The sequence below is a fragment of the Chlorocebus sabaeus genome, chromosome 9 (genome assembly GCF_047675955.1).
Source record: "Chlorocebus sabaeus isolate Y175 chromosome 9, mChlSab1.0.hap1, whole genome shotgun sequence".
NCBI lineage: Eukaryota > Metazoa > Chordata > Mammalia > Primates > Cercopithecidae > Chlorocebus > Chlorocebus sabaeus.
Window position 1 is genome coordinate 117464737 of NC_132912.1, and position 24504 is coordinate 117489240.

The window sequence follows — 24504 nt, forward strand, 5'->3', positions numbered from 1 at the left end:
TGTAGTCCCAGCTACTCGGGAGGCTGAGACAGCAGAGTCACTTGAACCCGGGAGGTGGAGGTTGCAGTGAGCCAAGATAACACCACTGCGATCCAGCCTGGTGACAGAGTGAGACTCCGTCTAAAAAAAAAAAAAAAAAAAAAAAAAAAAAAGCATACAACAAACAAACTCATGCGCATTTCGTTGGCTTGAAAATATCAAATCCATCGCAAGCTACTTGAAAATTGCATCAACTCTTCTAATAAATCAGGAGTGCATTTAATCACATAGCAGAAATTTAGCCCAAAACCTCCGAGCCGTGAATTAGGATGGAGCCAGCACCTTCCCCAACCCCTTTGCTCAAGTAACATTACATAAGAGGCTGCCAGTCTCTCTCCTGTCTACTGGAATTCCAGCCAAGACGAAGCATTACAGGAATTGAGTCAAAGTAAAATTGAGTCATCTGATCTGGAAATTCATTTTTAGTTTCAGGTCTTGTAAGTGGAAGAGTCTTCTGAGGTCACCTAAGGAACAGAGGGAACTAGGGATGGGGAAAGGAGGTCCCGGAGGCACTCTATTGTATGGTGTGTTCATGACCACACAGCTTGGGGAGAAGAGCTCAAGCTAGAACTCAAGTCTCCTAACTCCTTGTCCAACTCTTTCCACTAGAATGTACTGGCCCCTGTTGAGTATGTGCTATTTTGATTATTTTTAAGTAGGTACCTTTGGATGCAACCTTAAAAAGAATGAATTCCCGGGTTTCATTTATTTTTATTTTTATTTTAAGTTCCAGGGTAAACATGCAGGATGTGCAGGTTTGTTACAGAGGTAAACGTGCTCCACAGTGGTTTGCTGCACCTATCAACCCATCACCTAGGTGTTAAGTCCAGCATGCATTAACTATTTTTCCTAAAGCTCTTCCTCCCCCAACCCAACTTGCCAAGAGGCCCCAGTGCATGTTGTCCCCCTCCCTGTGTCCATGTGTTCTCATTGTTCAGCTCCCACTTATAAGTGAGAACGTGCAGTGTTTGGTTTTCTGTCCCTGAGTTAGTTTGCTGAGGATAATGGCTTCCAGCTCCATCCATGTCCCTGAAAAGGACATGATCTCATTCCTTTTTATGGCTACATAGTATTCCATGGTGTATATGTATCACATTTTCTTTATTAGTCTATCATTGATGGGCATTTGGGTTGATTCCATGTCTTTGCTATTGTGAATAGTGCTGCAGTGAACAATAGTGCTGTGTGCAACAGGTTGCATTTTTTAACTGAGGATAACAGGTGGCTGTGAATCATAATCCAGCCTTTGGGAAATACATCAGCATCAGCCTAGTTTGTGATTGTTTTGACCTAAAAGCCATAGATCTCTTGCTGTCCATCATTCTGGAAAAAATCCTGTAACAAGCAATGAGGTTGGCTTTAAATGAAGTAAGGGGGAGTCAATATTCTTCTTTCTCTGGTATAGAAGTGGTCTCTCCCTTGGTAGAAATAAAGGAATCATCTATAACATTTTATAGTGCTGGAGAAATAAGCTGCTCCTAGCAAGGCAGAGACTACTTGGGAGCAAAACAGGAGATGACACAGGAAGAGAGCGTAGGGCAAGACAGCCACAGAGGGGCGTTTGAGGAATTCTGTGCGCCGTGCTCTCTTTCCATTATTTCTGAACCACCAGTAAAGCTCATTAAAAATGATAGACTAACACTTATGGCTATGCTCTAAAAACCTCAAGATATATGCACAAAGACATTCAGTGCAGCATTGTCTACAAAAACAAATGAGCAAAGTATCTATCAATAAGGGACTATTAAATCAGGCATGCTACAGCCATGTGACTGAACGTTATGCAGTCATAAAACATGAGTGATGTCTGTACATACTAATATAGAAAGATCTCAACATGTATGTGAAAAGGCAAAGCAGCTTTTTTTTCTTTTCAGTAGGTGGGTTAGGAGATAGTAGTTTTATAGGTAGACAAATGGATTCCTTTTCTACTTATATTGTATATAACTTTTCTGTACATGGAATCTCCAGAAACTTTTTAACTGTACTTATTATAAATTTCTACTTGGATAAAGAACCCAGCCCACCAACGAACACAATGAACAAGGTTAGAACCTGCATCGTCCAAGCTGAAAAAAACACAACTGTTTCTCTGGCCAGTTTGTTTTTGTTTTTTTTCTGTTTTTTTGTTTTTTGTTTTTTTGAGATGAGATGGAGTCATGCTCTGTCACCAAGGCTAGATTGCAATGGCACAATCTCAGCTCACTGCAACCTCGACCTCCCAGGTTCAAGTGATTCTCCTGCCTCGGCCTCCCGAGTAGTTGGGACTACAGGCATGTGCCACCAGGCCTGGCTAATTTTTTTGTACTTTTAGTAGAGACGGGGTTTCACCATGTTGGCCAGGCTGGTCTCAAACTCCTGACCTCAAGTGATCTGCCTGCCTTGGCCTTCCAAAGTGCTGAGCCACTGTGCCCAGCCCTCTGGTCAGTTTTAAGAGCACAAACCTACAAGGAAATGAAGTTCTAGGTCATGTCTATCTTAGTAGAATTCAACTGAAAGGACTGAGAAATTTGTAGACTGCACCTTCCATTCTACCCCCTTCACCCTTTGCATAAATCTGTCTACTCCAGCAAACCGTGAATTTCTTAGGTGGCAACCTTTCTCCTCCCAATTCTTTCAACAATTGCTTATTAAATATCTACTCCACTTCAGGACAAGGATCTGGAAATACACACATAATATTTGGTCCCTGGCTTCACAGAATGCAGTCTAGACGTGGCTGGGGCCACCTAGACAGATGTCTCCCTACAGTTCAGTGTGTTAGATGCTAATGTGAAAAAGTCTGGGTGGGAAGAAAAGTAGTTATCAGAGGAAGAACAGAGTCCAGTGACCAAGTACAAAGTGTGTTTATCAGCAGTGAATCAGGGGGAAAGGTTGCCTCCAAAGCAAGGCTCTGATGTAATCAAAGGAATTCAGAGAACCAGGGCAGGTTAATCTCCAAGAATCACTGATAAAAATGCTCACTTAAATCAAATGTTCTGAACACCAGCACATAAATACCCTTCTTTTAGTGTTTATCACTGTAGGCAGCTTCGCTATGAAAAAAGAAAAGGTTGAGATAAACGAATTAATTAAGCTGCCAGGTCTAGACCAATGGGAGTGATTCTTTACCCTCCTTTGCAGCAGGCAGTCCATTTCAAGTTTCCAGGAGCAGAGCACACTCACTGCACTCTCTTTTTCCCCTATGGTAAAGGGACAGTGTCATTCCTGAGCGGTGACAGCACATGACTAAGAACTAACTGCGTGTTATGCCTACAACTGTCCAAAAACCTCAGGCCAGACTACCCTAAGGAGTGTGAATGTTCTAGAACAGGGGTCCCCAGCCCCTGGGCCACGGACTGGTGCCAGTCCATGACCTGTTAGGAACTGGGCCGCACAGCAGGAGGTGAGCAGCAGGCAAGTGAGCATTACCGCCTGAGCGCCACCTCCTGTCAGATCAGCAGCAACAGATTCTCATGGAAACGCGACGCCTACCGTGAACTGTGTGTGTGAGGGATCTAGGTTGGGCTCCTTATGAACATCTAATGCCTGATGATCTTCTGAGGCAGGACAGTTTCGTCCTGAAACCATTCCTCCCCAATCCCAGTGCATGGAAAAACTGTCTTCCACGAAACCAGTCCCTGGTGCAAAAAGGTTGGGGACTGATGTTCTAGAAGGCTGAAAAAAACAGGAGCGACTATGGCCTTCCAATTCTGAATATTCCAGATACCAAGAGGAGGTCCAATATGGCCTCTCTGAGGCAGAGACTATACCTTACTCATTCCTGTACCCCTTGCATATGGTGCTAAAAGCTCTCCCATTTGTGGAATGAAAACTAATAATAATAAAAGCTCTATGCATTTGTGGAATGAATGAATGAACACCATCCTCTGTATTTGTCTAGCCTGTTTTGTGCAGAGAGTAAAACTTCAGTGAGGTCCTCAGGTAAGCCACGACACTATCGGTCCAATTAACTGCCAAGCTTTCCAAAGGCACCTTAGTTGTATCCCACACCTGTCTCTGGCTCCACCCTGTTATTTGCTGACTTAACTGTCCTGGGGCAGGTGGCCAGGTTCAAGCCAGCTCTGCTGGGGCCTTGTGAGAATCACAAGCCAGAATGCTGAAAATGGTATTTTTTAACCACATAGAAGTCTTATTTTTGCATAGTTAAATGTATCTACTTTTTATTTCATGACTTTCAGGCTTTGTATCCTGTTTAGAGGGTTGGGACACTCTCAGTTATAAATTCACCAATTTTTTTCTAGGATTTCTATTTCATTTATTTTATATTAATTACTTAATCCATAGGAATTGTGTGCGTGTGTGCGTGTGTGTGTGTGTTCTAAAAGAAATAAGGGCGTGGTGGCTCAAGCTTGTAATCCCAGCACTTTGGGAGGCTGAGACGGGTGGATCACGAGATCAGGAGATCGAGACCATCCTGGCTAACACACTGAAACCCCGTCTCTACTAAAAAATACAAAAAAACTAGCCGGGCGAGGTGGCAGGCGCCTGTAGTCCCAGCTACTTGGGAGGCTGAGGCAGGAGAATGGCGTGAACCTGGGAGACAGAGCTTGCAGTGAGCTGAGATCTGGCCACTGCACTCCAGCCTGGGCGACAGAGAGAGACTCCATCTCAAAAAAAAAAAAAAAGAAAAGAAAAGGATCTAGATTTATTTTTTCTAAATAGTTAGCTAGTTGCTCCAACATCAATTACTGGGGATCTTTCTTCTCACACTGATTTTTAAATGCTACCTTTACTATAAATAAATCCTATACATATTTGTTCACTATACTATAACTAGACATCACTCTGTCTAATTTTTTCCAACACTAAACTCTTTTAATTAATATAGTTTCATATTGTGTTTTAAGATCTGGTAGGTCTGATCTCCCTTAATTACACTTCCTTTGTTTTTGAATTTCATATATTTCATTTTGCAAAATGAATAATAGTCTAAATTTGCCATGTCCCTAAAACAGACCTTGTTGCCATTTTAACTGCAATTTTATTTCTTTTATGCCGAGATTCAGGGGAGATGAACATTTTTACAATATCGTGCCTTATTATCCAAGAGCCTAGTATGTCTCTCCAATGACTTAAATCTTTTATGTTTCTCAGTAGAGTTTAAAAATGTTTCCTCATACTGTGTCTGCATATTACATTTAACTTCAGATGTTTTACTCTTAATGTTTAATATGTTTAATTACCATTTTACAAATTCTAAAAATTCCAAGCACCATTTCCTGTGCTTAGAATACTTTTCAACCACTTCTCCATTTGGCAAATTCCACTTCTTCTTCAAGGCCCTATTCAAATATCACTTGCTTTGTAAAGTCTTCCTTGGCCCCATATCCAATCAGGATGCAACAGTATCTTTCCTCTGATCTCCTGAACATCTTGTATGTAACACCATCACGCCACTGGTCACGTTGTAGTGCAACTTCTGCAGACAGGTCTTGCACCTTCATTACTCTGGGAACTCTATAAGGAAAGGAGCCCTGAGCCCGGCTCATACCAAGCACTCAGTGCCATAATCATAGAGCATGCTTCTTCATATTTCAGTAGTGTTTTTGCAGTGCTAACAATGATAATGTTGATAAATGGTACAATTTGGAACAATGTGATTATGGTTTATTTTTTCTTCCTTAAACATAAGCCATGTTTAAAAATGCAGAAAATTATCCCATAATGAGGAACCATAAATAATTAAGAAATGAAAAATAGATAGATTCTTTTCCTGGTATGTATTTCAGCTGAATGTAAAGAGGCAGCATTGTAACAGTAAATAGAGCATCCTCTGGCATGAACAAGTCCTGAATTTAAATCCTGGGTCAACCACTTATTAGCTAGATGATGATCTCAGGCAAGTTTCTTCATTTCTCTATGTCTCATTTTCTCTATCTGTAAAATAGGCATAATAAATATTTTCATAGAAGGCTAAGAGACATTTCAAATGTCCAAAATACCGGATTTCCTCCCCAAACCTGCCCCTTCTATACTCTTCCTCATTGCAAGAAATGACATACTATCCTCCCAGTTGCTGAAAGAATTGGAGAGATCTAAGATTCTCCTCTTTCTTCTACTTCATGTTGCCAACTCATCAGCAAGTTTTCTAAGCAATTCTTTAGAAACATTTCCAGAATCCAATAACTTCTCAGCACCTGCTCTCCTCACATTTGGTCCAAGCCACCATCTTCTCTTCTCTTCTCTTAACCATTACAGGAGCCTCCTAACTGGTCTTCTTGCTTCCACCCTTGCCTTACCATCTACATGTTGACTGCATGATCCTTTTAAACTACATCAAATCATGTCACAACTCTGCTCAGAACTTTCACCTAACTCACTCAATCTAACTCAGGGAAGAACTCAAATCATCACAGCAGTCTCAAGGACCAACTGGACACCCTCCTTCCCACAACTACCTCTCTGACTTCATCTCCGTTCCTCTCCCGTCCTCTCTGATCCAGCCACACGAGCCTGCCTGCTGGACCTGACAGCTCTCAGGGCCTTGGAATTGCTCATCTCACTGCCTAAAATACTCTTTACCAGATATCTTCGTGACCCCTCACTTCCTTCAGGTCTGTGCTGAAATGTTGCTTTATCAAAGAGGACTTCCATTATCGCCCCATATGCAATAGCACCTTCCCCACCCTCTCACCTCTCTAATATTCTCCATTCTGCTTTTTTTAATTTTTTCACAGTACTTTACACCACCTATAATATGTTTATACGGTAAGTGGTCGTCACACTCCAACACCTAGACCACTTAGTAGGTGTTCAACTCATACTTATGGAATAACTGAAGAAATGAATACATTCTTGCCAACTACAATTCTACAGTTTATATAAAGCATCTAGCCACAGAATAGATTCTCCTAAAATAAGTAGTCACAAGGAACTGGTGAAAAAAACTCACCCATCCCTGATGCCCATGCTCATTACTCACCCAATGCTTAAGTGATTCAAAATAAAGATTCCTTTGTTTTACACAGAACAACACGAACAAAAAAAATTCTTCCTGGAATCCATTAGAGATTGCCAACCCCAAACCTCTTTTCTACATTTTTTTGACTTTTAAAAATTATGCCTCTGTCCCCTCCCTCCTTCCCCCAGACTCTGGGACTCCTCTCCTTCTGTTCATTCCTATTTGGAGCTGAAAGCCAGAAATAGCTGTTTACCTCATTGTCCTCATTTCCCTTCATTGTTACCATTCAGTTCTCTGGTGGCTTCCCTGTTGTGGATGTTTTTTAAATGAATTCCCAATAAGTTGAGAAAGAAAAGTATCAGTAAAGACCCTGGACACAGTCTAAAGTAAAAATATATTATGTGATATTTTCTTCAGGAAAAACTATTTAAAAATTGACCCTAACACAGTTTCTCCATTTATACATATATCATCTAATATTATTCTCAAAAGTAATAATGTTAAAGAGCTGGAGAAAGAACACACCATAAGGAAAAAAGGACTAATTGTGTTTATTTAAAACACGAATAATAATAATTATGCATGTTCAGCTCTTCCTCCTACAAGCAAGCCTATAAAAATTATCTAACAAAGGACTAAAACAACATGATCTCCAATCATTCAGCAAATCATTTTTGCATGCTTGACCCACAACTCCTGCTTTCATTTTTACTTTAATGCAGGGCTCAATAATACAAAGGCTTTTATAGGTTCATCTACTAAATAAGGATTTACCATCCAAAACTGATTTTTTAACGGGCAATTTCCTTATAGTGGTAAATGCAAATTAGATAATTTTCCCATTAAAATCATACAATATGCTAGAAAAGATAAATCTCTAGCACAGTGGCATAAAATCAAGTAGGTTGTGAGTCCAAAGATAACCACCGGTAAACCGAACTAAACGTTTTAAAGCTTATATGAAACTATATTAACCAGAAAAACTAGAGCCATTCCCATGACGATGAAGGTCCCAACGGCACTAAGCATTTCCTTCCCATGATGGTTGTCTCTGGATAATTTAACCCAATAGAATAAAATCATCATGTGAATTACCTCAAAAATAAAAAGCAAATATTCTAAAATTTTATTTTTATTTGACTTTATGCTAAATGTTGTTAGTCTCTGATAGCAATGATACCTCAGCATACCAACCTGCCATTTGGGAAAATAACCTCAAAATGTGCTGGACTGAAGAGGAGGAAATAGGCAGCCCAAGATTTAAGTTTACATTTTGAGGTAGATAATCTACAAAGTAGCTAATACTACAGGCAGATATTCAGCTATCAATCAAAAGTCAATCTTTTAAGGCCAAGGAATACAGTGACACCATAAGGCATGCTGGCTAGAAACACTACCAGTTAGAAAGTCCACAGTCTCAATTTGCCTAGGATAGCCCCAGTATACACCGATTGTCCCAACATCCCAGCAGGTTTAACATTTGTCCTAGATAGAAGTATCCCAGGTGGAATTACAACTTATATAGTTATGTAAATATATACTTATATGTGAGCCATAAATGTCTATCAGCCCGTCTGTCCCAACCTCAATTAACTACAAATTCTAATGTCCTTTAATATTTTTCCACCCAAAACCCATGACAATCCTTACTGCAGAGGGCTCAGTAACTATTTGTTAAATGACTTCATTAACTAGTGTATTCGCATCCTCAGCCCAGGAATAGACAGGATTTTAAATTAATCTGGATGCTGCAGGAGAGAGGTTCAATAAATACTAGCTGATTGAATCTCGGTGAGAAAGGGTGACAGATTAAGAGTTCAGCACTGTCTATTATATTGTTGTCTTGCTTGCTGTTAAGATATTTTCAGATATATGGTTGCCAGTTCTCTTTTGGGGAGGAGGGAAGCAAGAAAGCGTATCTTTTCTTAATTGTCAAATCTCTTTTATATCTGACATAAATTATGGCCCCACTGCCTTCTATTCCATTCTCAATAAGAAGAAAATTTCTCCTTGACACACACACACACACACACACACACACACACACTGACTTAGTGCTTACAGCTCAAGAACTGGTCTAAGAATTGGTTTTACTACAAATTCAAGGATACGTATATCAAATGTATAAGAATGGTTGCCTGTGGTGAAAAGGTAACGAAATTAAATAATGGACATAAAATAATCAATATATTAGACCACAGTAGGGCCTGATGGACTGACAATTATAGTAAACCATTACCTGAGAAGTGTGATTAACTCAAGCTTGTCTACACAAGTTCCCAAAAATGAAGAAAAAAACCAAAACATATTGCAGTTCACAGATACAATGTGGGAACAATTCAACCTTCTGAAAATCTTTGCTGAAACATATGACACTCCCACATGTGAGATACTGATGTCCAAAATGATCTCTTTTATGTAAAAAAAAAATCTGGTTATTGAATCAGAACCATTTATTTTAAATGCAAAAAAGAACTTCCAGGAAATGTAGTGTTTTGCTGTTTTGATATTAAATACTAACACTAACAATGGCTAAACTTGGCTTTCAAAGATAGTTTCTCCTTTCCTCGATTTAATAAACTTCTTGGGAGTCCTGTAACTCAAAGACAGGAGAAACTGTAGTTGATACAGGCCAGAAAAATGGCCTCCCGATCACACCAAATAAGAACTCTTAGTGCACTAATCTTTACAACATCACCATGAAAGAAACTGATAAAGCTAGAGTGATGCTTGGGATAAGAGGTCCAGAGTGGTGGGCAGAAGTAAGAGAGAAGAAAGATGAAATGAAGGAGAAGTCTCCCATTTATCAACTAGCAAATACATTTTAAGCCCTGCTATAGGCGTCAAAGCTCAAGAAATCGGCCAAAAATAATAATAATAATAATAATAATGTGTGGTTGATTCCTATTGTCCCTCCGCCTACATTCTAACCTTGGCCCTAACCCCATGAATACGCCATGTTTAGCAGAGGGCTTTGCTGCTACTCGAGGAAGCAGATGGCAGCCCCCATCACCTCTCTGCCCCAGCTTGATACTGCCCAGGCTGTCGGCTCAGTCTGCAACCAAATTCCTCATGCCAAAGTTAGGACATTTCAAACTTGTCATGTGCAACCATCTCTCTCATTCCTGCAATCTCAGCCACGGGAAGGACAGCCTCCTCTCTCTCCTCATCCCTTTCTGCCCTGTTTCTTCCCTTCTGCTGCACATCTCTCACCACTGACAACCTTCCACTGTGCTCTGGAACTGCAAGCCCTTGTCAGTGAAGATCCCTACATCCTCAGCCTTTCCCCCAAGTGCCCTCTCTACCTCCCAACTCCACTGAGAGCTGGTTCTCCTCTCCCCGAAAAACATGTCATCTGGCAGCAACAGGCTTCCTAGGTTCAGTGCTCACCATGCTACTTCTTTTCATGCCCTTTTCCTTGGAAAGGCCTTCCCTCCATCCTATTCTTTTTCACCTGGCTAAGTCCAACTCATTCTCCAAGAAAACAACTCTACTTTCTTTAAGAAGCTTCACCTGATATGGTTGCCACGCCCACAGCTAACTCAATGCCACTCTTTGGTATTACCATAATTCTCTCTCTATCCCATATGCTCTCTCTCTCTCTCTCTGAACTCAGGATATCCTTTTATAAATATGTGTGTATTTGTCTTCCCCATAAAACTGTGAGCTCCTTGAGGGTATATACTGGGCCCTATTAACTAATTGTTGGCATGTAACAAGTATTCAATAAATGTTCATCAGATAAATGAATAAAAATCTACGTCCCTGACTCCAATAAGTGAAATGAATGAGTAGGGATTAAGTGGACATTTTTCCCTTTATTGGATTTTTCTCTAAAACTAATAATGGCTAAACTTGGCTTTCAAAGATAGTTTCTCCTTTCCTCGATTTAATAAACTTCTTAAGAGTCCTGTAACTCAAAGACAGGAGAAACTGTAGTTGACACAGGCCAGAAAAATGGCCCCCAGATCACTATTTAATCTATTAAAGCTGTTCTTACTTAGTACCAAACAACATAAAGATATAGCCAAAGAAAAGCCAACCACCTTCCCTCCTCGCCCTTACCTTTGAGGTAGCCACTGTTAAATGCTTGTTGTGTACTGTTCTATGATTTTTTCTCTGCTCATGGAGCACACACATATGCACACATAGGGGTTTTTCTCAATTTACAAAACTGGGATCATATATGACATAGATTTTATTCTAAAACACACTCTTTTCACTTAACAATGTATCATGGCCATCCCTCCAGACCAATGCATATGGCCTCACTCTTTCTAATAACTGTGAATAGTCCACATGTATGCACCACAATCTGGTCACTCGTTCCCCCAGTGGATGAACAGTCAGGTTGCTTCCAGTTTTGTGGAAGTTTTGAAAACAAAGTTAGCAAAACTGGTTTAAGATTTCGACAGCATATATGAGCTATTTCCCTGCCAGGGCAATGGAATCTATCCACACACACCTGGGCCTTTTTCCTCATGACTCAAGCTTCTGAAATGCCAGCAGTTTCATCGAGTGATTGCTTCTTTGTAAAGTGCTTGTTTTCTGCATATGTCTTGCATGGTATATGTATTTACTATTTATTGAACTGGACCAAAAGCTAACCAGAGAGAAATTGTCTGGAAGTGTTTACGGGATGCATTGTTTGCCATTAATTCTAAGGATTTGATAGGAAGGAAAAAAATAGGAGATTTTCATTTTTAACTTTATATAATTCCAGCCTGTTTGAATTTAAATATACTGTATTAATTTATAATTTAATATTTTAATAGATAGGTAAATTAACATAGTTTTGTTGTATTAATACATTGATAGTGATTTTTTTTTTTTTTTGAGACCGTTGCCCAGGCTGGAGTGCAGTGGCATGATCTTGGCTCACTGCAGCATCCGCATCCCAGGTTCAAGAAATACTCCTACCTCAGCCTCCAAGTAGCTGGGACTACAGGTGTGCGAAGCCATGCCTGCCTAAAGTTTGTACTTTTTTTTTTTTTTTAGTACAGATGGGGTTTCACCATGTTGGCCAGGGGGGTCTTGAACTCCTGACTTCAAGCTGCCTTGGTCTCCCAAAGTGCTGGGATTAGAGGCATGAGCCACTGCACCCAACTTCAGAGTGGATTTTAATATATTACTTTTATAACTTAAAAATAGTTTTTTTGAAAGCTTGCAGGATGATCCAGACCCTGCATTAGAGAAAATAAGCTCTAATTCAATGGCTTCCAAGTCTGCCTGTACATAAGAATTAACTGGGGCTTATTAAAAATGCAGATGACCAGGCCTAACCTGAATATTCTGATTTAGTAGATCTGAAGCAGAGGCTTGGTATCAGTACCTTTGATAAATACTCCAGATGAATCTTGTGATCCTGCCATAATGGGACTCCACTGTAATCTAATGGTCCTTAGAATCACTTTTCACATATTTTGGGACTCTAGTGTTTAGGAACCATTAGATCTGAAATGAGGCCTGGGAATCTATATTTTTAAAAGGCTGCCTAGACAATTCTCCCCAGGTGTGGAAACTCTATTCTATGTGTTATAATTTCCTCTAGCTGGTATTCAAAAATCAAAATATAATGGATCCATTTTGGTCTCCAGTGGAAAAATATGACACCAAGTTACAAGTCTTTGATTAGAGTAGCCTAAAATACCACAAGTTGGGAATGTCTTAGCTTGCTCTATCATAAAATTAAAGAATGCTTTTAATTGTTAGTTTGAATAGTGAACTGAATTTTAATACTTATCTCTTAAAATTTTTTAAAATAAAGTTGCTTTTCTTATGAGATTCAATTGATTGTTTGTTTGTTTGTGATAGAGTCTCAGTCTGTCACCCAAGCTGAGAATCGCTGAGTGCAAAGGCGCAATCTCAGCGATTCTCATGCCTCAGCCTCCCGAGTAGCTGGGATTACAGGCGTGCACCACCATGCCCAGCTAATTTGTGTATTTTTAAGAGTGATGAGGTTTCACCACGTTGGCTAGGCTGGTGTTGAACTCCTGGCCTCAAGTGATCCATCCGCCTCAGCCTCCCAAAGTGCTAAGATTACAGGTGTGAGCCACCACACCCAGTCAACTGATTTCATTGCTTTATTTTCTTTTTTTAAAACCAACCAGGGACATTTAATTTAAAAAATATAAGCAAGTTATCCAGGAACTAATCTGCTAAGCAGAGTTGTCCCCAAGAGGATGAAGCCCTGCTGGCTGGCTCTGACATTCGATTCAGACTGAAAACACAGTAACTCCTCTGGCCCTTGCTGGGAAATGTCCTGCCCAGGCCATAGGCAGCAGTCTAGTGTAGCTGACCTCCCTCAAGGCCCCCAAACACATGATCCCACCAAAGCCTTGAACAGGGGAAACTCACAAGCAGGCAGAGAGCACACCTGAGACACAAGGACAAGTAAGTCAAGCAAATGGGACTGACTTCTGTACCCCCTTAAGGGAGGCTGTTTTCAACTTTTTTCTTTTCTTTTTTTCTTTTTTTTTTTTTAGATGGAGTCTTGCTCTGTCTGGCACAATCTCGGCTCACTGCAACCTCCGCCTCCTGGGTTCAAGCTATTCTCCTAACTCAGTCTCTTGAGTAACTGGGACTACAGGCATGCGCCACCATGCTCAGGTAATTTTTGTATTTTTAGTAGAGACGGGGTTTCACCATATTGGCCAGGCTGGTCTCAAACTCCTAACCTCGTGATCCACCCACCTCGGCCTCCCAAAGTGATAGGATTACAGGTGTGACACTGCGCCCAGTGTTTACAACTTAAAAAAAAAAAGAGAAAATTCTAATCCTACCATAACCTACAAGCCTAGATATTAGAAATAAGCAGAGATCATTTTAAAAATCAAGAGCATTTATCTTTCCAAGGGTCTAAAGAACTTCCTATTGATAAATTAGGTACTTAAGTAGACACAGTAAGTTTCCAGTCCTATAAGTTTATCTCCAGGAGTACAGACAAGAGCAGATAACTGAATTGGAACACCATAGTGAAGCCTACAGTTTTGAAATCTTTTATAAAAATTAATGACAAAATACATACTTTTCTAGACAAACTCAACTCAGTAACTACTAAGCACTCTACTAACCTTTTAGAATTTTTTTCAAATTCACATAAATAAAAGTGCTGCATAAAAAGATACTTAAAATCCTCAGTCTTTGGTAATATCTAGGAAGTTCTGGTTCTCAACACTGAAAAAGGAAGAAGAAAAAACTAGGAATATCAAATTAACAACATCTAGTATCAGTGGCCTTGTTTTCCACACTTTGTCAGTACCAAATGCCCACCAAGATGTTTCTAAATGTATTGGAAATTCCAAGTTACTTACCAAGGCTATTTCCTTTAAATGTCATGTCTAGGCCATTCTCTCTCTCTTCTTAGCAAATCAATGATTGCGATGTCTATTACAATATTTGAAGGACTAATAACAGAAGTAGTAAAACAAAGTGGATGTGATCAGAATCCGACAGACTTAGGTAGAAATCAGGATCTGCCATTTACCAAGTTTAGCTCAGGCAAACTTTATAATCTCTCAAAACCTCAATTCCTTCATCTGTAAAATGGCGAGGTAATAACAATATCTACTTGATTGAGTCATTGTGAGGATTAAATGATGTAATACATGTAAAGTACCTGACACATAATAAACATACAATAACTGATATTTATTATTATAGGTATTTTTCTCTCTACTAGATTAGTCAGACTTTAAACTGTTAAATGCAAGATTACCAGCAATAAGACAACTGAGTGAAATGTCTATAGCTGACTCCAAAACATCCTGCTTGAAACTGGGTTGAAGAAGAAATGTTTGAGAACTCAGCCCCATTCCAGGGCTTAGGGCCCCTCGGAATCTCTGGGGTCATCTTCATTTTGCATTCTCAGATAAACCCCAGAGACCCTGGAATAGGAGGGGCCAGAGACTAAATGAAATTGGTGTGACAGCCTAACCAATTTGATGCTTCCTAGGGCATGCCAAGATTCCCCATAGTTACTTGGCCCCTACACTGTGCAAGGTTCTGCACTAAGAGTTTTGGGTGCTTTAAAGTTGAATCAGAAATGGACTCTGACCTCAGAGAGATTTACAACTTATAAGAGATATTCTCCATATGTTCCTTGTGGTACTTTGGACAGCGGTCAGCACCCAAAGCCTCAGTCTTAGAACATAGTTCAGAGATTGTTCTGATTCCATCCATATACACACCAAGTCCCTTATGGTGTTAGCTGTTCCATGCTCTTTTTTCTTTCTCTAACATACCTGAATAATTAGGCATGAATAGGCAGGTAGTATCTCAGAGTCCTATGTCACCTCTGTATCCTGGTATCTACAATATAAATTCTGTCATTCCACCAAGCCCTTTCCACCCCATTTCTAGGTACAGATCCAACTAATCATATTGCCAGAACAATCATCAACAAAGATCAGATTGCTTGAAAAGGAATTAAAACATTCTGGATAGAGATTACTTTAGTCTATATTATATACCCCAGGATGAACTCTGAAAAGCAGCGCTTAATTATCTAACACATGTTATCAAATTCCTAAACTCCTTCCAAAAAGCAGGGTTAAAGCTTCGGAGTTAAAAAAACAAACAAACAAACAAAAAAACTCTGCAACTCCTCTTACAGGTTGCCTTCAGGGTATCAAAAGGGGTGGCACTTACTGCTTTGCAAATACACTTTCTAAAAATAATCAACATTTTCCTTAAATGCTTATGGCAAAGCAACCAATTCACTTCATTTTAATTGCTCGCAAGCCGCACAATGACTTGATCTCTTTAATATTTCACTCATACTAGCAGTCACTGAGCTATGACTAACCCGCTCTCCCCAGCATCGTCGCTGGCTCCAGATGGCAAGAAATACATTCCCTTTATTCTTGCCTGAAAAGCAATTCTGATTTTTTTTTTCTTCCACGCATTTCACCTGCAGTAATTGTTTTACTCCAGAAAGAAAATGGGTGGGGAGTGGAAGGGGAGATTCATGCAGAGGGGAGCACAGGTGGGGAATTTACTTTTTTTTTTTTTTTTTTTTAAATGAGGTGTAAGCACTGCAGCTTTAAATCGTGCTGCATCAAGCCCTGGATTTCTTCCATAGCCGAGCTGCAAAATGGTAACTAGAAAGGAGGAAAAAATACCTCTTCCTCCCTCCTGGCCAGCCCTTCCACAGATCCCGGCAGGGCAGCCAGCGCGAGCCCATCCCCCACGCCTCCCAGCCCAGACGCGCGGCGGGCACAGGTGAGCCGGGCGCCGACCTTGGCCCTCGGGCTCGCCCACATCCGGGGATCAAGGTCAAGGGCGAGGGCTTCCTTCCCCTGCCCCCGGCCCCCGGCAGCCCCGGGGGATCCGCTGCCAAAGTTTCAGGCCGGGCTGGGGCCGGCGCGGCTGTCGCAGCCCCCTCCGCCCTCCCGCACCTGTTCGGCCCGCCGGGGTCCGTGGACGGTGCCCACCTGGTCCCCACTCACCTCTGGCTGACATGGTGCAGGCAGCGGGAGCCGGAGCTGGAAGGCTTTGGACAGCCCCGCAGGACGCGGGGAGGAAGGCAGCCCCGGAGCGCCCGCCCGGCCCCGGCGCCCTCCGTCTCGCGGTGCGGGGACGCCGCCCGCAGGACACCTGGCCGCCCGCTCCGCGCAGCAAGGCCGACAGGCGGGGACGCAGCGGCCGCGGAGACCCGCCGGGCGCGGCAACGCTGACACCCGCGGCCGCGCTGGGCGGGGCGCGCCTCCCCCGCCCCGAGCCGCCGGGGCCCACCCGGGTCCAGCAGCCGCCCTGCCGCGGCGCCGGGCGGGGCTCTGTCCCCGAGGAACGAGGGTCTGCGTCCTCCCGGCTCCCCGCCCGGCTTCTTAATAAGAGGAAAAATAACGTGGGTGCTCCGAATGGCTCTCCAGCTCTCTGCTTTGGTCCCAGAGAGAGAAAGCAAGAAAGGGCCGTTCGTTCCTTCCCCTAAGTGATGCCCTTGACCGGACAGCGAAGACCACGGTCGCCTGACGGGGCTCAGCCCGCAGTCCACCCTCGGGGACGACCCACCAGCCCCTCCGAGTCGGCCGGGCTCTCGGAAAGCCTGTGGGCGGGGTGGGATGGGGCGGGACTTTTCCTCCAGCGACCCTCGAGTCAGCGCTGGGCGTCAGGGTCCCCCCACCCAGCACCGGGTCTTGAGCCAACAGACACTCAAGGGAGGTCTGTGTATACACTTGATTTACTGCATCAACTCTGAAGAGTCGGGGCTGGGCCGGGCTGGTGACCACTCTGAACAAATCCACTTTTTCTGTGTGTCAGGATAAAAAGGAGAAAATACAAGAAAAACCTCTTAGTGCCCTGGAGGTTTATCAACTAGGGCTTGATGCTAATAAGCAACATAATAAAAAGCCACCAGATCCAGAAATTCTAACTAAAAAGGTGGGATTCCACTCTCACGCCCTGTCCTCTCTTCCTCTGTGCACTCTCAAAACAGATGTTCGGTGGCCGGGCGTGGTGGCTCACTCATGTAATCCCAGCACTTTGGGAGGCTGAGGGGGACGGATCACTTGAGGTCAGGAGTTCGAAACCAGCCTGGCCAACATGGTGAAACACTGTCTCTACTCAAAAAAAAAAGAAAAAAAAAAGCAAATTAGCAGAGCTTGGTGACCGGCGCTTGTAATCCCAGCTACTCAGGAGATTGAGGTACGAGAATCGCTTGAGGTGATAGAGCAAGACTCCATCTCAAGAAAGGAAGGAAGGAAGGAAGGAGGGAAGGAAGGAAGGAAGGAAGGAAGGAAGGAAGGAAGGAAGGAAGGAAGGAAGGAAGGAAGGAAAGAAAGAAAAGAAAGAGATGTTCTAGTTACTTTCTATGTTGGCACTGCCTAAATCCATCCTGATGTGGTGGGAATTGTATAATAGTTCTGACAATTCAGAGATATTAAAAAATAGGTGAACGTAATTCTTTCAGAAAAAATAATTGATGGATAATGGAGCATTGTTGAAAAAACCCAACCAAATGATCATGTGGGAAAGGAAATACTAGAAAAAAGATTTGTAATGGGAATAGAAATTCTTAGATTCAAATGCCAACTACAAAAATCAACTCATTATTTATCCATCTTGACAACATCCCTTTCACTGTCTTTTAGGCAGAAAACTTGCCAGTGAATCACAATTCAGTTGCTTTAGTCTCAAAACAACTCTCCTCTCCCACTATCCTCATTCCATGCTTAACCTTTGTTAGCTAAAGCATGATCACAGGAATAGCCTGGTTGCCCTGCCTACATCCAGCCTCCAGCCTCCAGCCTCCACCACCTCCCTACCACCCACCCCCCAGGTTTATTTTACCTATTACCTTGAGAATATTTTTTCTATTTATAACATGACATAGTTCATGTTCTACTATGAGGTTATACCTCAAAACCTCTTGTGGGTCCTCACTGATCTCCAGATACAGACTCAACATTTCAAAGTGTCTTCATCCAAGCAATTAATTCATTCAGCAAAATTTTATTGAACACATACTATGTACCAGTCTCTGGGGTAGATACTAGGGTTACAATGGTGAACAAGACGTGATCTATACCCGCATAAAGCTTGAAGTTCACTGAAATTTTAAGGTCTTTCATAATCTATGCTCTCCTACCTTGCCAGTGCCATCTCTAGCTACTCCCTACTCAAACATTTTACTGTAGACAGACTACCTTTCCCTCTGTTTCTCAACAAGATAATATGTTTCCTGCCTCCCTGCCTTTACTCATTCTCATTTTTCTTCCCCAATGTTCTCCTCCCCACCCAAATTAACTCATATAACATCATATGAAAGGTTTTCCTTCTGCCTTGACCCACATTGATCTCATTCAATCAACTTCTGTGGCATGTACTTTCAGAATCACCTGTTTTTACTTAATACACTGCTTTGTGTTGCTCTTTAATCGTTTTGTTTTAAGTCTTTTCTATCTCCCCAAATCTCCTTGAAATCAGGGACTTGGGCAGTCTTGTTGAATTTGTTCTGGAAGTATACAGAGCATATGTTATATCAGATGTCATACTAGTAAGATAGAGAGGTCCCAGAATTGTGTGCCTTCTTTTTAATACTTATTTATTTGTTAGCTTGAGACAGAGTCTTGCTCTATCACCCAGGTTGGAGTGCAGTGACGCCATCTCGACTCACTGCAACCTTCACCTCCTGTGCTCAAGCAACTCTTATGTCTCAGCCTCCCGAGTAGCTGGGATCACAGGCACGTGCCACCCACCTGGCTAATTTTTGTATTTTTAGTAGAGATGGTGTTTCACCATGTTGGCCAGCCTGGTCTCAAACCCCTGGCCTCAGGCAAACTGCCCGCCTTGGCTTCCCACAGTGCTGGGATTACAGGCATGAGCCACCGCGCCCGGCTTATTTTTATTCTTTTAAGTAATATCTAGTCTTTTTCTCTAACTGCCACAATAGTTCTGGTTCTTATAACCTCATAGCAGAATTACAGATACAGTGGCAAAAGCCCAATAATGAACAGATCTTACTCTTGTCCTTAAGATGCTTGTAATAGACTACACAGATGATTATAAAATTCACTCCTAGTTTTAAGTCTCACATAAGGCGCCTTTCACAATACTGTTAGGCACACAGCAAGCACTCAGTGCCTCCCTGACTGGCAGGTTGCAAAATGGTAACTCTGTTATCAAAGGTCATCTTCAGCTAAAAAGAGGTTTCCCTACGTATTTCGCTGTAGTCTTGTTCAGGTTAAGTATGTATTTTAAAATATATGTGATTTTCTTACATTTTGAAGTTGTGATACACTGAAATGACTTTTTGGGGTCACTCACATCATCTCATAATCTCTTTCTATAATCTCAGAAATCTGAAACCAATTCTTCCAATTATACAGCAATCAAGTTTGCTCATGGCTTGAATCTAACAAATGTCTCATCTGAAATAACTGAGAATACTCTAGAAATCATTGTAAAAGCAAATTGTAAAGTGCAAGGAATTTTAGGAGATATAGTAAATGCCACTTTTTAAAGTCAGGAAATAAAGTACAGTCTATTGGTTGAAACCAGAAAGAAAAATGTATATAGACCAAAGGGATGAAACACATTCCAGTCTGTGTTTGAAAAAAAGAGGTTACTATTTGACTCTTATTAAAAATACTCTTTGAATTTCTAATGGAAGGAAAGGTAATGTACATTATTAACATTTTTTCTTTATTGATTTTTTAAATAATTGAATATTGAGTTTTACTCCCACAGCTTTTCAGCTGCCAACTCATCATCACTTCTCATTCTGAACCTAAGTTATTCTCATGAGTAGCATGAGAATAATTCTGCTTTCTGCATAACTTCAAGCTTAAAGGCACACTGAACTACTCAATGGTTCTTAATCAAATACCTTTATAATACATACAATGTAATAGGCAATGAGGAAGTCCTGGCAAACAAGTTAGATAAGCAATATACAAGGTGGAGAAGCTAAGCCTGAGACTCTTCATTAAGCCAGCCCACTAAAGGAGGATAAAATGACCCCAGATTAGTCGTATCCCTGGCTCCTGAGAGAAGCAAACTAAAATTCTTTTTTAATAATTATTTTTTAGTAAAAGCATCCAACAGTGGCTCATGCCTGTAATCCCAGCACTATGGGAGGCCAAGGTGGGAGAATCATTTGAGCCCAGGAGTTTGAGACCAGCCTGGACAACATGGCAAGACCCTAACTCTACCAAAAAAAAAAAAAAATTTTTTTTAATTAGCCAGGTGTGGTGGCTTGTGCCTGTAGTCCCAGCTATTTGGGAGTCTGAGGTGGGAGGATCGCTTGAGTCCAGGAGATTGAGGCTGCAGTGAGCTATGATTGCATCACTGCACTCCAGCCTGGGTGACAGAGTGAGACCCTGTCTCAAAAAAACACAAAAACCTTTGTCAATGTAGACCCCAAGGATTCCATAAATAAAGATCAAACAAAAATGGGGTCATAATAAAAGATGCCCAAATACACAGTAAAATAAGCCATGCTGAGTGAGAGTCAGCAGAAACAACAAATAGATACTAAGTAGTTTGGGTATTATAATTCCCAGATAATACATATAAAACAAGAGATAAAATATATATAAAGTAACAAAAAAATAACAAAAGATACACATCACAAAACTGAGCCAACACCAGACTATCAAAAATGACCAAGTAAATTTCAAAAAGAACCAAATAGAAATAACAACTATCAACTATAGACATTTTAAAACTCAATGGATGGATAAAACAGACAAACAGAACCAAAGAAAGAATTAGTGAATTGGAAAGTAGAGATTAAAAAGCCACCAGAAATATAGCTCCAAAATATTGGGACATGAATAATGCAAAATAGAAGTTAAGATATATTGACAATAGGATAAGAAGATCTAATTTGTAAATAATAGGAGTCCTAAGAAAGAATTTTAAAATGGAGAAAAGACTACATTTGAAGAAAAAAACAACTAAGAATATTATAAAATATATATATCAATAAGGGAAATACAATATATACCAAGTAGGATGAATAAAAAGAAATCTAGACCTAGACACACTGTATTGAAACTGAACAACACTAAAAACAAAGATAAGATCTAAAAAGCAGTCACAGCGAAAGGACATAGCCTAGAAACAAAATAGATTGACAACAGACTCAAGGGAAATGATAAAAGCCATGAGACAATAGAATTCTGATTAGCCTATAATTGTTCATTTAAAATTTCATGAATAGGCCAGGCACGATGGCTCACGTCTGTAATCTCAGCACTTTGGGAGGCCAAGGTGGGTGGATCACTTGAGGTCAGGAATTCAAAACCAGACCAGCCAACACAGTGAAACCCTGTCTCTACAAAAAATTTAAAAATTAGTTGGACGTGGTGGTGCATGCCTGTAATCCCACTACTTGGGAGGCTGAGGCATGAGAATAGCTTGAACTCAAAAGGCAGAGTATGCAATGAGCCGAGATTGCGCCACTGCACTCCAGCCTGGGCTACAGAGAGAGACTCCGTCTCAAAAACAAACAAACAAACAAAACAAACAAAAATTGCATGAACACCAAAAATATCTTTCAAAAATGAGGGCAAGACAGATACTTTAAGACAAACAGATATTGAGAGTACCACTAATAAAATTTCTGTATCGTTTATATATAAATATATACGTAAATATATAAATATATTTATATAGAGTAAAATGACCACCATTAAAAGGTATGAGATAGAAGCAAGAATGAGGAAAAAATAAATTTGTTTACATAGAAATAATTCCAACTAAATATCAATACATTTGAAACGAAGAACTAGGATAAAATGTGGTTCTTTGAAAAGAATTAACAAAATGAATGATCTTTAGTGAAATTAAGAAGAAAAACAAAGAATAAATAAAGAGTATTAGAAAGACACACTTAACTACAGTTAGAACAGAGATTTAAATGAGATTATAAACTGGAATTCTGCTTTTGGCTATGATGAAGCAAAAATTAGACTTGTCTTCCCAAATCAAACAACAAAACTGAAAAAAATACATGAAACAACTATTTTTAGGTATTGGACAACAGGCAGCCCAGGACAGTGCTTCTTGAGAAAAGGGAAGCAAATAAAGTGAGTCCTGTGAATGCCCTGGCTTCTGACTACAGGAAACTCCCAGGCTACAGGTGGAGGGAGGAGAAACCCAAACAGAGCTCAGTGGCCTCACTGAGTTTAGGAGACAGCAATCACGGTCCCAAGAGGCCGTGGTGGATGGAAGTTGTGGGATAAGTGCCTAGATGAAACTATCTGGAGAAAGAGCTACAGGAATCTGCAGAAGAGTGCCCTAGAGACCTTAGTCATTACTAAGTTGCACATATACAGGGTGAAGTTCCACAAGGATAGGTAAAATGAACAAATATTTGAAAGCTGCCCATTTGTAGGGCTCCTACAACTGAGAAAAAAAGTTGGGCTGAAAAACGAGAGACAGAGTTAAACAGAGTAATAAGTAATCTAGTCCAAAGCCAGGGCAGAATGTGAAACGTGGAAGGGCCTCTAACCTAGACATAAGGACTAGTGGCAGCAATTAGTAGAGCAGAGCAAAAATGTTAAATATTTTAGATGTAGGCTCTGCCATAAAGGAAATCAGTACAAGGGAACCAAGGCAGAGATAAGAATGGATTCTAGTCCCTAGCAGGAGCCAGGGGGAAAATAATGTACTAGCTGTCCAAAGGTGCCCACGCCAGGAACTAGTGTCCTGAAACAAACCAGAAAACACAGGTGTACTGTCCATTCTCACACTACTATAAAGATACTACCTGAGGCTGGGTAATTTATAAAGGAAAGAGGTTTAATTGACTCATAGTTCAAATGGCTGGGGAGGCCTCAGTAAACTTACAATCATGGAGGAAAGCAAAGAGGAAGCAAGGACCCTCTTCACCTGGTGGTAGGAGAGGGAAAAGTGCAAGCAGGGGAAATGCCAGATGCTTACAAACCCATCAGATCTCATGAGAACTCACTCACTATCACAAGAACAGCATGAGGGAAACTGCCCCCATGATCCAATCACCTCTTTCCTTCAAAATGTGGAGATTACAGGTCCCTCCCTCCACACGTGGTGATTACAGTTCGTGATGAGACTTGGGTGGGGACCCAGAGCTAAACTATATCCAAAGGGTATTTGAGAATTAGATATGTGGAAGTTCAAAGGAATATCTGAGGGATTGGGAGAGGCAACTGGTTTATCCTAATCATCAAGGTTGTTCATTGGTTGCTGGATGGTGTCTCTTTAGTTCCAAGAGAGAGGTGAGGCATATTTTAAAAAATGACTGGATGATCATTCTGAATACCATAGATAGACCAGGAAGAGCACATTAGCCACAGTAAAGTTCTCACTGTTCTGCAGATGAATCTATGGGCTTATTGAAGACACACGTTTTACAAGCTTTCTCAGTCACTGCTGCTTAGATATGTTAAATCATAGTGAAAGGAACCTACAAGCTAGTGATGGCACTGATACTTATATTATTGAACTGCTTCATTTAAATTCTAAAGTGACATATAGGATATATCATTTATGACTGAACTCCAAATCTAACATTTGTAAGGCATGAAACATTTCTCTGACCACTAGGACATCAACACTATTTTACCAAAAAAATCAGAAAAGAAGCATCTAACACAAATTATGTTCCTAATATAGAGGCAGAGAGCTGTTGCTAATAGTCAATGGAATGCCAAACTTCTGATGGGATGACATTAACATTTTTATTTGCTTGCAGATTAAAGCCAGTGAATAAAAGTAAAGGTCACTTTAAAGGAGTATAAAGCTACAGTATACATAATGTGGCATAGGTGATCTCGACGCTACAGAACTATGAAGCCTGAAATCCTACAATATAGAAGGGTATGAAGAAGACATCTCAGGATACTGAAGAGTGTTGCAGAAGACCCACAAATAGTCATGAACATGAGATGGTGGACAACAAATCCATTTTTGGTGTGGGTAAAATCATTAGTGACACCTTTTTCTTTTTTTCAACAGTTTGAAGATGTATCGTTCCATTAATTTTTTTATAATTTCTGTTAAAAAAGACTGCAGTTGGTCTTACTGTTGTACCTTTGAAGGTAAAGTATACTTTTTCCTTTGTTAAAAAACGTATT

General features: G+C 40.9%; 1 protein-coding gene across 2 annotated transcripts in view; it reads right to left on the reverse strand.

Moving 5' to 3' along the window:
• ABLIM1 (actin binding LIM protein 1) overlaps window positions 1-24504 on the reverse strand; it is a 399253-nt gene that overhangs the window by 331204 nt on the left and 43545 nt on the right. Inside the window, exon 1 of one of the 2 annotated variants that reach the window (XM_007964160.3) lies at window positions 16393-16607. The exons of the other annotated variant lie outside the window; for it this stretch is intronic. Within the exon in view, the coding sequence (XP_007962351.3) occupies window positions 16393-16405 (13 nt within the window). The 5' untranslated portion in view covers window positions 16406-16607. Of the gene's footprint in view, window positions 1-16392; window positions 16608-24504 lie in introns of those variants that run through there. 2 annotated transcript variants of the gene reach the window in all.